This window comes from Narcine bancroftii, chromosome 5, assembly GCF_036971445.1.
Source record: "Narcine bancroftii isolate sNarBan1 chromosome 5, sNarBan1.hap1, whole genome shotgun sequence".
Classification (NCBI taxonomy): Eukaryota; Metazoa; Chordata; class Chondrichthyes; order Torpediniformes; family Narcinidae; genus Narcine; species Narcine bancroftii.
Window position 1 is genome coordinate 155,015,680 of NC_091473.1, and position 16,462 is coordinate 155,032,141.

The following is a 16,462-nucleotide window of genomic DNA, read 5'->3' on the forward strand; positions in this document are numbered from 1 at the left end:
TTTTGTGAAAAGGGACCACATTTGCTGTCCCCGGTCCTCCAGTATCACACCCATTTAACAACATTTTAAAATTCTCAGACAGAGATGCCGCAATCTCTTCCCATACCCCCTGCAGCCACCTGGATTCCATCCTGACCTGCGATTTACTTAAATGTGACTTTCTTTGTCACATTATACTAAGAGGGGTTCTTCTGGCAGCAGTCTAACAGGTAATCTCTCACATACATAAAGCTGTGAACAGCACAAAATTCATAGAGTGTAGAATTGCAGTGAACAGCAAGTTCAAGTTTATTATCCAAATACACATGCAACCAAGCAAGGGCAGCATGGGATCACGAGTGCAGATGCTGGAATCTGAAATTAGACACAATCTGCAGATCCTGTCGACGATTGTTTAGCACTGTTGTGGGGTTCATTCAGGAACCTGATGGCTGAGAGGAGGAAACTGTCTTTGAGCCTTTTGGTGTATGCTTTCAAACTCTTGAGCCTCCTTCCCAATGGGAGGAAGGAGGAACTTGCGTGCCTTGGGAGTGACAACCTCTGCACCCCTTTAAGCCCACTTGTGCACCAATCATATATCTTTCCAGGGCAGGGAGTCTATAGGGAACAGGTTTGTGAGAGGGGATACATTTACAAGGTGGTGGTTATCTAAACGGAGTTGCCAGAGATGGTGTGGAAGTAGATACTATGACAATGTTAAAATATTTGAGGTGGTGCTTGGTTAGGAAAACTTTTGAAGAATACTTCTAGTGAAAGATGGGATCAACATGGGTGGATCTCGTGGCTGCCATAGATCGATGGCCTATCTGCCATCCTTTATGATTCTGGTCACTAAACAAAGTGAGAAAACAAGCAAGGTGATTAGAACCTGTTTACTTGCAGCCTGCTAACTTGAGGAAAATGTGGGGGGTCACGATGGTTCCAGGTGCAGAGATTTTGGCGTCAGCTAGGAACATTGGGCTTGCTGTATTCTAAACTGGGGAACAAGATGAGAAGGTGAGTGAAGGTATAATGTTTCCACTACTAGCTAGTGTTGAACTAAAAGATGCAAGAGGGGTTGTGAGGAAGTCTCTTCACTCAGAGATGTAGAGATCTGCACAGAGAATCATCCAGGGAGTTCAGAGGGGAACTGACACTTCATTGCTGGGAAATAGCAGGAGGTGAGACTGAGGTGAGCGTTTTACCTGGTGCTCACAATGTCAGAGTTCACTCTGTGCTAGAACAGTTGCCAAAATTCCACAAAGAGTAATTTTCCTCCTCCCTTATTATAATAAATTGGAAAATACCCAACAAGCCAGACTGCATCTGTGGATTGAGAAGCAGAGATACTCTTTCTGTCAGAGTGAGGCTGCCTGATTCGTGGGGAGTTACAAATTGTTGGGGGTCATTGATTTTGTTACGGTCATGAACTTGACCTTCGTTGGGGCCATTGCTGGCAGCTGCTGATAACAGAAGTGATGTGACGCGTGGGGGTAATAGCACGCGTGTGTGTCCTTCGACACAGGAGGAGGAGAGAGAGAGGGTTCAGGATCGCCCGTGTGGCAGTGAGCCAATGAGAAGGTCAGAGGGGTTTAGCTGGGTGGTGTTTGGGGAGTTGAAGAATAAAGAAATCGACTTCACGATGTGCTGAAGGAATGAGCAAGTGTGTTCTTTATTTGTTTGTAAGCTGTGGTAAATCAGTGCCTTACAATTTAAATAAGTCAGTAACTAGACAAAGAGCACGATAACAGGCCCTTTTGGCCCACGAGTCCATGCTGCCCATTTGCACCTAATTAATCTACGCCCCCCTCCAGAACATTTGAATAATGGGACGAGACCAGAGTCTCTGGGAAAAACCCATGCAGACTCTGGGAGAACATACAGACAGCACAGGTTCCCGGTCCCGATTGCTGGCAGTGTAAGTGTTGCTCTAACCGCTACCCTAACTGCGGACAGGAGAAGTTGGGTATGTTGGCACCACTGTGGTACTAACCCTGGTTAAATCTGACATTTGTTCCCACAGGTTCTAGATATTGGAGACAGTCTGACTATTCCAGATGAATTCACAGAGGAGGAGAGGACAACGGGAATGTGGTGGAGGCAGCTGCTGTCCGGAGCAGCGGCTGGTGCTGTGTCTCGTACAGGAACTGCTCCCCTTGATCGTCTGAAAGTTCTCATGCAGGTAATGGGAATTGTTTTGAGTACCATGTGGACAAACATTTGTATTATCACCAAAAATGTCACTTCATGAAATCCATTGGCATGCCTATTGTCACAGTTTATTTCAATAAATTCTGTGATTTGTAATATTGTGTCCAATGTAAAAGGAAATCCATGATGAGAACATAATGCCAGAAGTTGTCAGGGAGCAACTGTTGGGAGAGAAGCTGTTAGTGTTTCATTGTGAAGATCTCTATCCCTTCATTCTCAGGCTTAAACTTTCTGTCCCCACACATGCTACTTGATGTGGAAAGTGTTCATCACAAACACCAGTTGGCAAGCTTCAAGTTTTAAGATGCAAGTTATTGTCCTTAACATATAACATAACATAACAATTACAGCATGGAAACAGGCCATTAGGCCCTTCTAGTCCGCACCGAACCAAACACCCCTTTCTAGTCCCACCTCCCTGCACAATGCCCATAACCCTCCATCTTCTTCTCATCCATATACCTGTCCAACCTTTTCTTAAATAATACAATTGACTCCGCCGCCACTATTTCTCCCGGAAGCTCATTCCACACGGCTACCACTCTCTGAGTAAAGAAGTTCCCCCTCATGTTACCTCTAAACCTCTGCCCCTTAATTCTTAACTCATGTCCTCTTGTTTTAATCTTTCCTCCTCTTAACGGAAATGGTCTATCCACATCCACTCTGTCTATCCCTTTCATAATCTTAAATACTTCTATCAAATCCCCTCTCAACCTTCTACGCTCCAAAGAATAAAGACCTAATCTGTCCAATCTCTCCCTATACTCTAGATGCTTAAACCCAGGTAACATTCTGGTAAACCTTCTCTGCACTCTCTCCACTCTGTTTATATCCTTCCTATAATTAGGCGACCAGAACTGCACACAGAACTCCAAATGAGGCCGCACCAACGTCTTATACAATCTCAACATCACCTCCCAACTCCTATATTCCATGCAATGATTGATAAAGCCCAGCATACTAAAAGCCTTCTTCACCACCCTATTCACGTGCGTTTCTACCTTCAGGGAACGATGTACCGTCACTCCTAAATCTTTCTGCTCTTCTGTATTCCTCAATGCTCTCCCATTTACCACGTATGTCCTATTCTGATTCTTCTTACCAAAATGAAGCACCTAACACTTATCAGCATTAAATTCCATCTGCCATTTTTCAGCCCACTTTTCTAAGCAGCCCAAATCCCTCTACAATCCTTGAAAACCTTCTTCATTATCCACTATTCCACCTATCTTAGTATCGTCTGCATATTTACTAATCCAATTTACCACCCCATCATCTAGATCATTAATGTATATAACGAACAACAATGGGCCCAATACAGATCCTTGAGGCACACCACTGGTCACCGGCCTCCAACCTGACAGACAATTATCCACTACCACTCTCTGGCCTCTCCCTTTCAGCCATTGTCAATCCATTTGACTATCTTAAAATTTATACCTAAAGACTGCACCTTCCTAACTAACCTTCCATGTGGTACCTTATCAAAGGCCTTACTGAAGTCCATATAGACAACATTTCTTTCTGTCTACTGCAAGGCAGACAGATTCGCCATCCACTGAAATTGCCAGATCTCTGACAGTCAAAGAGAAGCAAAAGATTCACCAAGTGTCTATGGATTCAGTTCCAACGCTCCCACAGCTACACAGAGTCCAGTCCAAACCATCAGTAGCCCAAGTTCCAGATCTATCTCCCACACCATCAGGAAACTTTCAGAGCCCTCGGCATCCTCTCGCAACCTGGTTCCAATACCTGGTACCAATACCTAGCCAGTCTTGAGCCTTTCTCCCGCAGCCTGTGTGAGTTTTTTGCCTCGAGTCAATAGCAGCCCGCCACCTGTGTGGGTCCTTTAGTCACAGAGCCCCTCACTGGTCTGGCGCCATTGTCACAGTCTCATGGGTTATCTCCCTGCTTTTCCTTCTCAAGCGGGGGGTGGTCTCTCCTTTTTTCCGGTGCTCTGTGCCAGTCCTCTGCTTCCCTGGAGTCTGCAATAAAATCACAGACATCGCCATCTTAGGCCTAGACCCAGCAGTCATGGGATTTTAATATAAAACCACCGTCAGCTCCATTAACAGGCCATTTAAAGCCTGTAGAGATCTGACAGCAGTTGGACCCCATGGGGGACCTCTGTGACTCCACCGGTCCGAACCAGCAGCAGCGCTGCTGTTACAGTAGCTCTGGCACTGCAGTGTGACTCAGTAATAGTCAGATTATCCACAATTTAATTGTTCAAAAACACCTGTAGTTCAGTATCCAGGTCGTCACGTGATGTTTCTGTGGTTCCCCTGGATCACTGATTCCCCTTAATTCCCACCCCCCACCCCCCGAATCTCATCGTGATCCTCCCGTGCCCTTGAATCTCACTGTGATTCCCCCATGACCCCTGATCTCACCGTTGATAAGAACACAAGAAACAAGAGCAGAAGTCGGCCATCTGGCCCATTAAGCCTGCTGCGCAATTTAATAAATCAAGGCTAATCTGGTCATAGGCTCAGCTTCCCCTCCCTGTCTTTTCCCCATCACCCTGAATTCCCCTACAAAATCTTTCTAATTCTGTCTTAAATACATGCAATGAGGCAACCTCTCCAGCTTCACTGGGCGGAGAATTCCACAAATACACTACTCTCTGAGAGAAGCAGTTGCTCCTCCTCTCTGTCCAAAAATCTTCTCCCTGAATCTTGAGGCTGTGTGCCCTCATTCTAGTCTAATCTCTCCAGGGTCCCTGTTCCTCCTTCCTGTAAACTCACTAAGGCCCCATTCCCCATACTCTTGTTTAACTCACTTCAACCTTTTTTACTGAACTCCCTGTAAACTCCGTGGGTTTGTTGAAAACATTTAGTCACTACCGTGGAGCAAGTTAGAGTAGAGGTTAGAGCAACGCTGATACAGAGCCAGGGATCGTGACCCGGGTTCAAATCCCGCGCTGTCTTTAAGGAGTTTGTATTTTCTCCCCGTGTCTGAATGGGTTTATTCCAGGGGCTCTAGTTTCCTCCCACCGTTCGAAATGTACCGGAGGTTTTTAGGTTAATTGGGTGTAATTTGGCTGGCACAAACTCATAGGTCGGCAGGGCCTGTTGCCGTGTTGTATGTGTAAATGTTTTAAAAACTGTGTGACAGATGAATGAAATGACTATCATGTGATCATTCTGGGTAAGATGCAATAGTCATTCATCTCAAACTGTCACAACTTCAGGGCTTTACTGTCTGGGTTTTGGATTCTCCAGTGTACGTGTTTATTCACTTAACAAATGCTGAATTGTTTCAAATCCAGGTTCATTCTTCCAAATCCAACCAGATGAACGTGTACAGTGGGTTCAAGCAGATGTTGAAGGAGGGTGGGGTGACGTCTCTGTGGCGGGGCAATGGCATGAATGTTGTGAAGATAGCCCCAGAAACAGCAATCAAGTTCATGGCATATGAGCAGGTAAGGCTGTGTAAGAGTTAGCATGGAGGGAGAAATTATGGGGAAATTAGCCAGCATGAAGTCCGTGGGCCAAATGGCGTTATTTTTGTAGCATTAATATAATGCAATTAAAGGGAGCACCAGATCAAGGAATGGGATGGGTTGGGGGCGAGACGGGTGTGGGATGGTGCAGTGCAGTGTGACTGAGAGCACTGAAGACCAGAGAGAATACAACATGCTTTTATTCAATAAGAATGGCACACATGGCCTGTGGACTGAACTGGGGTTTTGGCAGTGGTCCAGGGTTTATAGCGGGATATGCGGGGGGCAGAGTCAGGGGAGGAGCCTGTCCTTCGAGCATTGCACCAGTAGTGAATTCCAAGTTCACCACAACAGGTGAGGGAATGGTTTGGGTATGGGGACAGGACAGGTGGGGAACGTCTCCCTTAAAATTTCTTTTGCTTATCTTAAATCTGGTATTTGCTATTGTTGGCCCTCTCTAAGCCCCTCGCAATCTTAGATACCTAAAGTCACCTCTCATCCTTCGTCACTCCAAAATAAAAATCATGAGCTCTGTCAACCATGCTATACAAGACCATTGCCGTGGGTCATACCATGTACCTCGCAAAAGTCTACAGGCAATGTCTATCACCCCACCATTATCAATGTTCCAAGCCCAGAGGACGCCAAAACCCAGCAGCAATAGATATTCACCAAGACAAATGGTTACTTTAAAAAAAGTTGCTTTTAATTATCTTTAAACGTGAAAACAGAATCAAACTTTAACTTATCCCCTTTCTAATTCCAAGCTCACATGTATGTAATGTGTGTGTAAGTTCAGAAAAGTTCTTTGGTTCACAGTCCAATCTCCCTTCTCATTCCTCCAAGTTCACTGGTTGCAGGCAATTCTTATACTGTGCACAGAATTTAACATTTATAAAGTTCACCAGGCTTTGGTGCTTGAAAGGTAAATGGTTACTAAGGAAGGTTCTTGTCAGTTTTCAGAGAGAGATTTGTTGTTCGCTGGACACCTACAACTGATTCCTTGTAACCTGCCACTTCAGTGTCTTGCCAAAGAAACTTGCCCCGTCAGGGTTCTCCAGATGATAACCTCTTTCTTTCAGGTCACCACAGAGTTCCTTTTTGTTTTCTCTTATTCCAAGTGAAACATTAGACAGCCAGTCCTCTCCTCTTGTATGAGCAACAAGGGCTTTGACCAGGCTGAACTCAGCACCCACAACCATTCTTCCAAATGGGGTTTTCCACAAGCTTGCCAGCTTTTCCTGTTCCAGTTCCAGTTGCTGCTGCTGACTGTCAAAGTGCAGAATTGAATTCCCTCTCTCTCTCTCTCTCTCTCTCTCTCTCTCTCTCTCTCTCTCTCTCTCTCTCTCTCTCTCTCTCTCTGTGAGAAAAAGCCTGTTTTACTCTCACTGCTTGCAAAACCACATGACCCTCTTAAAACAGCAAGTACCATTCCAGACAGCCTGCGGCTCCGACAAGTTATTTCATCTGTTGTCTTTTTGTAAACAACAACCCATTAGTGAAGTCTCTTGGGCGCTCGCCAAAGCTTTTGCAAAGGCTCTTGGCACCAGCCTGTCTAGCATGAGCAGAGCTCCTGTATTTTAAATAAGATCTGTTTTAAAGTGTTTGTATGTGACCTGCACTAATTTATCTCCAAAAAATATATCTATAATCTGTCACAACCTCCTCAAAAGAACAATCAAATTAGTGAGATAGGATTTCTCGGCCCAAACGACCCTGACTCTTCTGAATCACTGCATTTCCAAATGTACATGGGTCCTGTCTGCAGTGATCTCATTATAACCTCTGAAAGTATCACTGGCCTGTAACTAACTTGCTTATCTCTACTGCCTACTAAATGACATCTCCTGATCCCTCAACTGTGGATAACAGTAATCTCCATCAGGCCCCCAGTGATTTCCTCCTTTCATTATGTTCTGATTGGATCTCATCGAGCCCTAGTGATGTTTCCACCTTCTTATGTTCCATGGACTCCCAACACTTCCACCTTCATATAACTGATATGCAACAGACCATCCACATACCCTGATGCAGGATCTTGATCCAAGAGATTAACCTCCCTCCGCCTCCACAGATGCTGCCCGACCCGGCCATCTCTCCGCCTCCACAGGCGTTGCCCGACCAGCTGAGTTCCTCCAGCAGGACTGGATGGGTTAGAGTTTGTGAAATGTGTGCAAGATAGTTTTTTACAACAATATTAAACATAAAACATAACAATTACAGCACGGAAACAGGCCATTAGGCCCTTCTAGTCCGCACCGAACCAAACACCCCTTTCTAATCCCACCTCCCTGCACAATGCCCATAACCCTCCATCTTCCTCTCATCCATATACCTGTCCAACATTTTCTTAAATAATACAATTGACTCCGCCGCCACTATTTCTCCCGGAAGATCATTCCACACAGCTACCACTCTCTGAGTAAAGAAGTTCCCCCTCATGTTACCTCTAAACCTCTGCCCCTTAATTCTTAACTCATGTCCTCTTGTTTTAATCTTTCCTCCTCTTAACGGAAATAGTCTATCCACATCCACTCTGTCTATCCCTTTCATAATCTTAAATACTTCTATCAAATCCCCTCTCAACCTTCTACGCTCCAAAGAATAAAGACCCAATCTGTCCAATCTCTCCCCATACTCCAGATGCTTAAACCCAGGCAACATTCTGGTAAACCTTCTCTGCACTCTCTCCACTCTGTTTATATCCTTCCTATAATTAGGCGACCAGAACTGCACACAGAACTCCAAATTAGGCCGCACCAACGTCTTATACAATCTCAACATCACCTTCCAACTCCTATATTCCATGCAATGATTGATAAAGGCCAGCATACTAAAAGCCTTCTTCACCACCCTATTCACGTGAGTTTCTACCTTCAGGGAACGATGTACCGTCACTCCTAAATCTTTCTGCTCTTCTGTATTTCTCAATGCTCTCCCATTTACCACATATGTCCTATTCTGATTCTTCTTACCAAAATGAAGCACCTCACACTTATCAGCATTAAATTCCATCTGCCATTTTTCAGCCCACTTTTCTAAGCAGCCCAAATCCCTCTGCAATCCTAGAAAACCTTCTTCATTATCCACTATTCCACCTATCTTAGTATCGTCTGCATATTTACTAATCCAATTCACCACCCCATCATCTAGATCATTAATGTATATAACGAACAACAATGGGCCCAATACAGATCCTTGAGGCACACCACTGGTCACCGGCCTCCAACCTGACAGACAATTATCCACTACCACTCTCTGGCCTCTCCCTTTCAGCCAATGTTCAATCCATTTGACTATCTCAAAATTTATACCTAAAGACTGCACCTTCCTAACTAACCTTCCATGTGGTACCTTATCGAAGGCCTTACTGAAGTCCATATAGACAACATCCACTGCGCTACCCTCATCCACATTCCTAGTCACCTCTTCAAAAAATTCAATCAGATTGGTCAAACATGACCTTCCTCCCACAAATCCATGTTGAGTGCTCCTGATCAGACCCTGTCTATCCAGATGTTTATAAGTACTATCTCTAAGAATTTTCTCCATTAATTTACCTACCACAGACGTCAAACTTACAGGCCGATAGTTGCCAGGCTTCCTCCTTGAACCCTTTTTAAATAACGGAACCACATGCGCAATGCGCCAATCCTCCGGCACTATCCCCATATCTAATGACATTCGAAAAATTACCGCCAGAGCCACTGCTATTTCCTCCTTCACTTCTCTCAATGTCCTGGGGAAGATCCCGTCTGGTCCCGGAGACTTATCCACCTTTATATTCTTCAAAAGCCTTAAAACTACACCTTTTGTAATCTCTATATTCCCCATATTTACCCAATTTGCTTTTTTTATCCCACATCTCCCAATATCCTTCTCCTTAGTGAATACCGAAGAAAAGAAACTGTTCAATATCTCCCCCATTTCTCTAGGTTCCACACACAGTTTTCCACTCTGATTTTCTAAGGGACCAATTTTGTCTCTAGCTTTCCTGTAGAGGTGCCGACCAGAGAAGGAGCAGTGTTAGATCTACTGTTGGCAAATGGGATGGGTCAAGTGACGGAGGTTAGTGTTGGCGAACACTTCGGGTCCAGTGATCATAATGCCATCAGCTTCAATGTCATTATGGAAAGAGAGAAATCAGGGCCAAGGATTGAGGTTTTTGATTGGGGAAAAGCTAGATTTGAGGAGATGCGAAAGGACTTGCAGGGTGTGCATTGGGACAATTTGTTTTATGGACAGGATGTAGTAGAGAGATGGAAGTCTTTTAAAGATCAGATTTTGAGAGTGCAAAAGCTTTATGTTCCTGTTAGGTTAAAAGGAGGGGCAAAAGGTTTGAGAGAGCCGTGGTTTTCAAGGAATATTGGAAACTTGGTTCGAAGAAAAAGGGAGGCGTACATTAGATATAAGAAGCATGGAGTTAAGGAGATGTTTGAAAGATACATTGAATGTAAGAGGAATCTTAAGAGAGGAATTAGGAAAGCTAAAAGAAGGTACGAGAAAACTATGGCAAGCAGGGTGAAAACTAATCCAAAAGAGTTCTACAAATATGTTAATGGTAAGAGGAAAGCTAGAGACAAAATTGGTCCCTTAGAAAATCAGAGTGGAAAACTGTGTGTGGAGCCTAGAGAAATGGGGAAGATATTGAACAGTTTCTTTTCTTCGGTATTCACTAAGGAGAAGGATATTGGGAGATGTGGGATAAAAAAAGCAAATTGGGTAAATATGGGGAATATAGAGATTACAAAAGGTGTAGTTTTAAGGCTTTTGAAGAATATAAAGGTGGATAAGTCTCCGGGACCAGACGGGATCTTCCCCAGGACATTGAGAGAAGTGAAGGAGGAAATAGCAGAGGCTCTGGCGGTAATTTTCCAAATGTCATTAGATATGGGGATAGTGCCGGAGGATTGGCGCATTGCGAATGTGGTTCCGTTATTTAAAAAGGGTTCAAGGAGGAAGCCTGGCAACTATCGGCCTGTAAGTTTGACATCTGTGGTAGGTAAATTAATGGAGAAAATTCTTAGAGATAGTACTTATAAACATCTGGATAGACAGGGTCTGATCAGGAGCACTCAACATGGATTTGTGGGAGGAAGGTCATGTTTGACCAATCTGATTGAATTTTTTGAAGAGGTGACTAGGAATGTGGATGAGGGTAGCGCAGTGGATGTTGTCTATATGGACTTCAGTAAGGCCTTCGATAAGGTACCACATGGAAGGTTAGTTAGGAAGGTGCAGTCTTTAGGTATAAATTTTAAGATAGTCAAATGGATTGAACATTGGCTGAAAGGGAGAGGCCAGAGAGTGGTAGTGGATAATTGTCTGTCAGGTTGGAGGCTGGTGACCAGTGGTGTGCCTCAAGGATCTGTATTGGGCCCATTGTTGTTCGTTATATACATTAATGATCTAGATGATGGGGTGGTGAATTGGATTAGTAAGTATGCAGACGATACTAAGATAGGTGGAATAGTGGATAATGAAGAAAGTTTTCAAGGATTGCAGAGGGATTTGGGCTGCTTAGAAAAGTGGGCTGAAAAATGGCAGATGGAATTTAATGCTGATAAGTGTGAGGTGCTTCATTTTGGTAAGAAGAATCAGAATAAGACATACGTGGTAAATGGGAGAGCATTGAGGAATACAGAAGAGCAGAAATATTTAAGAGTAACGGTACATCGTTCCCTGAAGGTAGAAACTCACGTGAATAGGGTGGTGAAGAAGGCTTTTAGTATGCTGGGCTTTATCAATCATTGCATGGAATATAGGAGTTGGGAGGTGATGTTGAGATTGTATAAGACGTTGGTGCGGCCTCATTTGGAGTTCTGTGTGCAGTTCTGGTCACCTAATTATAGGAAGGATATAAACAGAGTGGAGAGAGTGCAGAGAAGGTTTACCAGAATGTTACCTGGGTTTAAGCATCTGGAGTATGGGGAGAGATTGGACAGATTGGGTCTTTATTCTTTGGAGTGTAGAAGGTTGAGAGGGGATTTGATAGAAGTATTTAAGATTATGAGAGGGATAGACAGAATGGATGTGGATGGACTATTTCCGTTAAGAGGAGGAAAGATTAAAACAAGAGGACATGAGTTAAGAATTAAGGGGCAGAGGTTTAGAGGTAACATGAGGGGAAACTTCTTTACTCAGAGAGTGGTAGCCGTGTGGAATGATCTTCTGGGAGAAATAGTAGCGGCGGAGTCAATTGTATTATTTAAGAAAAGGTTGGACAGGTATATGGATGAGAAGAAGATGGAGAGTTATGGGCATTGTGCAGGGAGGTGGGACTAGAAAGGGGTGTTTGGTTCGGTGCGGACTAGAAGGGCCTAATGGCCTGTTTCCATGCTGTAATTGTTATGTTATGTTATGTTAGTTTGGTGTTGGTCCAGATTGCATCACTTGTTATCTCCAGTCACTCTCCACATCCCCTCCCTAAACTCACTCTCCTCCTCATTCTATTTGGGACCTCACTCACATACTCCACATATAGATTGGTCATTGCGATCCACTCTTTCCCAGGATACCTCTTGCTTGAGATATGCTTATAGAATAATACAGGCCTGTCTGGGATTCACATCCAAGATTTTCTCATGGATCCAGGCATGAATGGATCCCGATGCTTTGACCAGTATTGGTTGGGAAATTTCCATTAAACTCAAGCTTAGGGGACAGATAAGCTGTGGCTTCATCTTTGTTGATTGTTTCACACTTGATCTGCCTTACAGTTCAAGAAACTCCTCGCCAGTGATTGTCGGAACGTTAAAACCCATGAGAGGTTTCTCGCTGGATCTCTTGCTGGAGCAACAGCTCAGACTAGCATTTATCCAATGGAGGTACGTACGTTCATGGAGAGACCCAGGTCCACAAAATTCTCCCAACACAGATACAGCCATGAAATAGAAATGCTCCACAACGCTTCGCAATCACTTGTATCATAGCCCACCTTCCAAACTTTTACTTCACACATCTCATGTGAGTTTATCATGCATTCTCATCCTATTCCTGGCAACTCAATAAATCAGATGTGCAGCCTACACAGAGGCTCTTCAGCTTACCAAGTCCAACTGACCGACGTTCCAATCTGTACTAACTCCATTTCTCTGCAGCATCTTTTGAAGATTGCTGATTCAAGAGCTCGTCCAGTCACTTCAATGTTGAGGGAGTCTTGACCAGCCCTCAGGCTGTGCTTTCCAGATTCCAAACAGATGGGGTAAAATATCCTCTAAATCTCTTTCTCCTCACTCTGGCCCTAGTTTTACACACCTCTGCTATGGGACAGTTTCTCACTATCTATCCCATTTCTGGCCCTCATAATTTTCTGTGTCTTGTACTTGCAGTTCTTTTCTCTGTGTTTGATCACCGCGCGCCCACCCCCAACCCCCCATTGAATCTGCCAGGAACAGTTCCTCCATCCAGGTCAGCTTCATTCCAGCTGACCCTGCAGAAACATTCACGACTTTTTCTCCAAGGTCTCTCCCTCTTTTCTCGATAATCTCCTCTGTCGTACTAACCCCTCAGAGGTTTCCAGGTTATTCCACTCAGGCTCCAAATCCACACGATTTTATTTGCTCCATTTCTTCAGCCGTCAGTGAACTGCAGTAATCTGCACTCTTCAGAAAACCAGAGGTTTCGACATCTGGCTAACGAAGTGATGTTTGCTGCACTCTCTTCTAGCTCCCCAGTATTCCATTTCCTATGCTCCCTTCTAGGCTATCATCTCCCATATCCCAGTTTTTGAACTGTCTTTAACACACTGGGCGCTAGTTCCCCATACACTCACCTGTTTCTGTGTCCCCTGCTCCTTTGAAACTTACCGTATTCACTGAAACATTTATCATTCCACTTTATATTTCTTTTAAAATGAATTAAAGATGTTTCAATATTAGAAATAACAGCCTGGAACATCTGCCAACCAGGCATCTGTAAAGTCCTGGCCTTGCTGGATTATTGGAGTTTCCCTGCATGTTTGTAGGATAAATCTTTTTGTATTGTCCACATGATGGGACTGACCCTCACAAGAACCTAAGGAATAGTATCAGAAAGAGGCCATTTGAGCCATCGAGCCTGCTCCACCATTGACAAAATCGTGGCTGATCTGGCCATGGACTCAGCTCCACTTAGTTGCCTGTTCCCCACAACCTTTAATTCTTTATTCTTCAAAATGTATCTGTGTCTTTGACAGATTAGGAGAGTGGGCAAATGAAACAAACAAAATGGTGGAGACCCACAGGGAGCAGAGACAGCACTACTGTAATGTGCAGACCCACAGGGAGCAGAGACAGCACTCCTGCAGGGTCCAACTGCCCTGTCCAATAGGCTTTCAATGGCCTGTTAAAGGAGCCAGCGGTGGTTTTATTTAAAATCCTGAGACAGCAGGGTCTGCGCCCTAGGATTGGCAGCGGACACAAGGGGTTGAGGAGGACTGGTGCAGGGCACCAGAAAATGGGAGAGACCACCCCACCCCCCCATCTGAGAAGTAGAAGCAGAGGAGATGAGCCATGGCTCAGTGACCATGTTGGTGGACCAGTGAGGAGCTTTGCAATTGAAGGATTCACACAGGCAGCAGGCAGTTGGTGACTCAAGGAGAGAGCCCACGCAGGCTGCGGGAGACTGCTGTTAGATTTACATCAGGCTGTGGACTGCTGGAGACTAGCTCAAAAATAGCTGCAGGGTATTGGAACCAGGATGCGAGAGGGTGCCGAGAGTGAAGAGTTCCTAATCGTGTCAGCAGTTCAGATCTAGAGCTCTGCTTGCTGATGGTTTGGACTGGACTCTGTGTCGCTGGGGGAGAATCTGGATGGAACTCTTTTGCTTCGGGCAATTTATGTCAATGACGAATCTGTCTGCCTTATACCAATGTCATGCAACATGACACTTTTTATTACATGACAATAAATTGAATGCAATATAATGTAGAGGAAGCAAGATTCTCCACTCTAGTGACAATAACTGGCAAGCAGATAATTACCTGAATGGTGAGAATTGAGAGCTGGAAGTCACAGTGTATCAGTCAGTGAAGTTTGGAAAGCAGGTACAGCAAGCAGGGAGGCTGTACTGCAATGTAGAGACTTTGTGAGGCCACACCTTGAATATTAACCATATAACCACACAGCACAGAACAGTCAGTTCGGCCCTACTAGTCCATGCCGTAGCAAATCCCCACCCTCCTAGTCCCACTGACCAGCACCCGGTCCATACCCCTCTAGTCCCCTCCTACCCATGTAACGATCCAGTCTTAAATGTAACCAATGATCCCGCCTCGACCATGTCTGCCAGAAGCTCATTCCACATCCCCACCACCCTCTGCGTAAAGAAATTTCCCCTCATGTTCCCCTTATAATTTTCCCCCTTCAATCTTAAACCATGTCCTCTAGTTTGAATCTCCCCCTTTCTTAATTGAAAAAGCCTATCCACATTTACTCTGTCTGTCCCTTTTAAAATCTTTAAACACCTCTATCAAGTCCCCTCTCAATCTTCTACGCTCCAGAGAAAAAAGCCCCAGTCTGCACAACCTTTCCCTGGAACTCAGACCCTGAAATCCTGTCAACATTCTCGTGAACCTTCTCTGCACTCTCTCTATTTTGTTTATATCTTTCCTATAATTTGGTGACCAAAACTGTACACAGTACTCCAAATTTGGCCTCACCAATGCCTTGTACAATTTCATCATAACCTCCCTACTCTTGAATTCAATACTCCGATTTATGAAGGCCAACATTCCAAATGCCTTCTTCACCACACCATCTCCCTGAGTATCAGCCTTGAGGGTACTATTTGCCATAACTCCTAAATCCCTTTGTTGCTCTGCACTCCTCAATTGCCTACCATTCAATGTATATGACCTATTTAAATTTGCCTTTCCAAAATGTAGCACCTCACATTTATCTGTATTAAATTCCATCAGCCATTTCTCAGCCCACACCTCCAGCCTTCCTAAATCACCTTTTAATCTACGGTAATCTACCTCACTGTCCACAACACCACCAATCTTTGTGTCATCCGCAAACTTGCTTATCCAATTCTCCACCCATACATCCAGATTGTTAATATAAATAACAAATAATAGTGGACCCAGAACCGAACCCTGAGGAACTCCACTAGTCACCGGCCTCCAATTGAACAAACAATTTTCTACCACCACTCTCTGACACCTCCCATCCAACCACTGCTGAATCCATTTCACTACCTCTTTATTTATACCTAATGCCTCCACCTTTTTTCCTAACCTCGTGTGGGGAACTTTGTCAAAAGCTTTACTAAAGTCCAAATAGACAACATCCACAGCTTTCCCTTCATCAACTTTTTTGTAACCCCCTCGAAGAACTCAATCAGGTTTGTCAAGCATGATCTACCCCTGACAAAACCATGCTGATTACTCCCTATCAATCCCAGTACCTCCAAAAATTTGTAAATAGCATCCCTCAGAACACTTTCCATCAACTTGCCCATCACAGACGTCAGACTTACAGGCCTATAATTCCCAGGTTTGCATTTGGACCCTTTCTTAAACAGAGGAACCACATGCACCACCCTCCAATCCTTTGGTACCACCCCCGTGGCCAGTGACATCCTAAATATCTCTGTTAATGGCCCCACTAACTGTCCACTAGCCTCCCTGAGTGTCCTAGGGAATATTTTGTCTGGTCTGGGAGATTTATCCACCTTTATCTTTTTTAACACAGCCATCACTACCTCCTCGGTTATCCTTGTATGTTTCATGACCTCCCCACTATTTTTCTTTACTTCAACTGGTTCAACATTTTTTTCCCTAGTGAATACCGATCGATTTGATCTGAGGAAGGACATTCTTGCCAATGAGGGTGTGCAGCAAAG

General features: G+C 44.4%; 1 protein-coding gene across 3 annotated transcripts in view; it reads left to right on the top strand.

Moving 5' to 3' along the window:
- LOC138764094 (mitochondrial adenyl nucleotide antiporter SLC25A24-like) overlaps positions 1-16,462 on the top strand; it is a 99,792-nt gene that overhangs the window by 19,709 nt on the left and 63,621 nt on the right. For all 3 annotated transcript variants that reach the window (XM_069939463.1, XM_069939461.1, XM_069939462.1), the window contains exons 5-7: positions 2,003-2,161; positions 5,462-5,614; positions 12,355-12,462. In XM_069939463.1, coding sequence (XP_069795564.1) covers positions 2,003-2,161; positions 5,462-5,614; positions 12,355-12,462 — 420 coding nt within the window. The remainder of the gene's footprint in view (positions 1-2,002; positions 2,162-5,461; positions 5,615-12,354; positions 12,463-16,462) is intronic.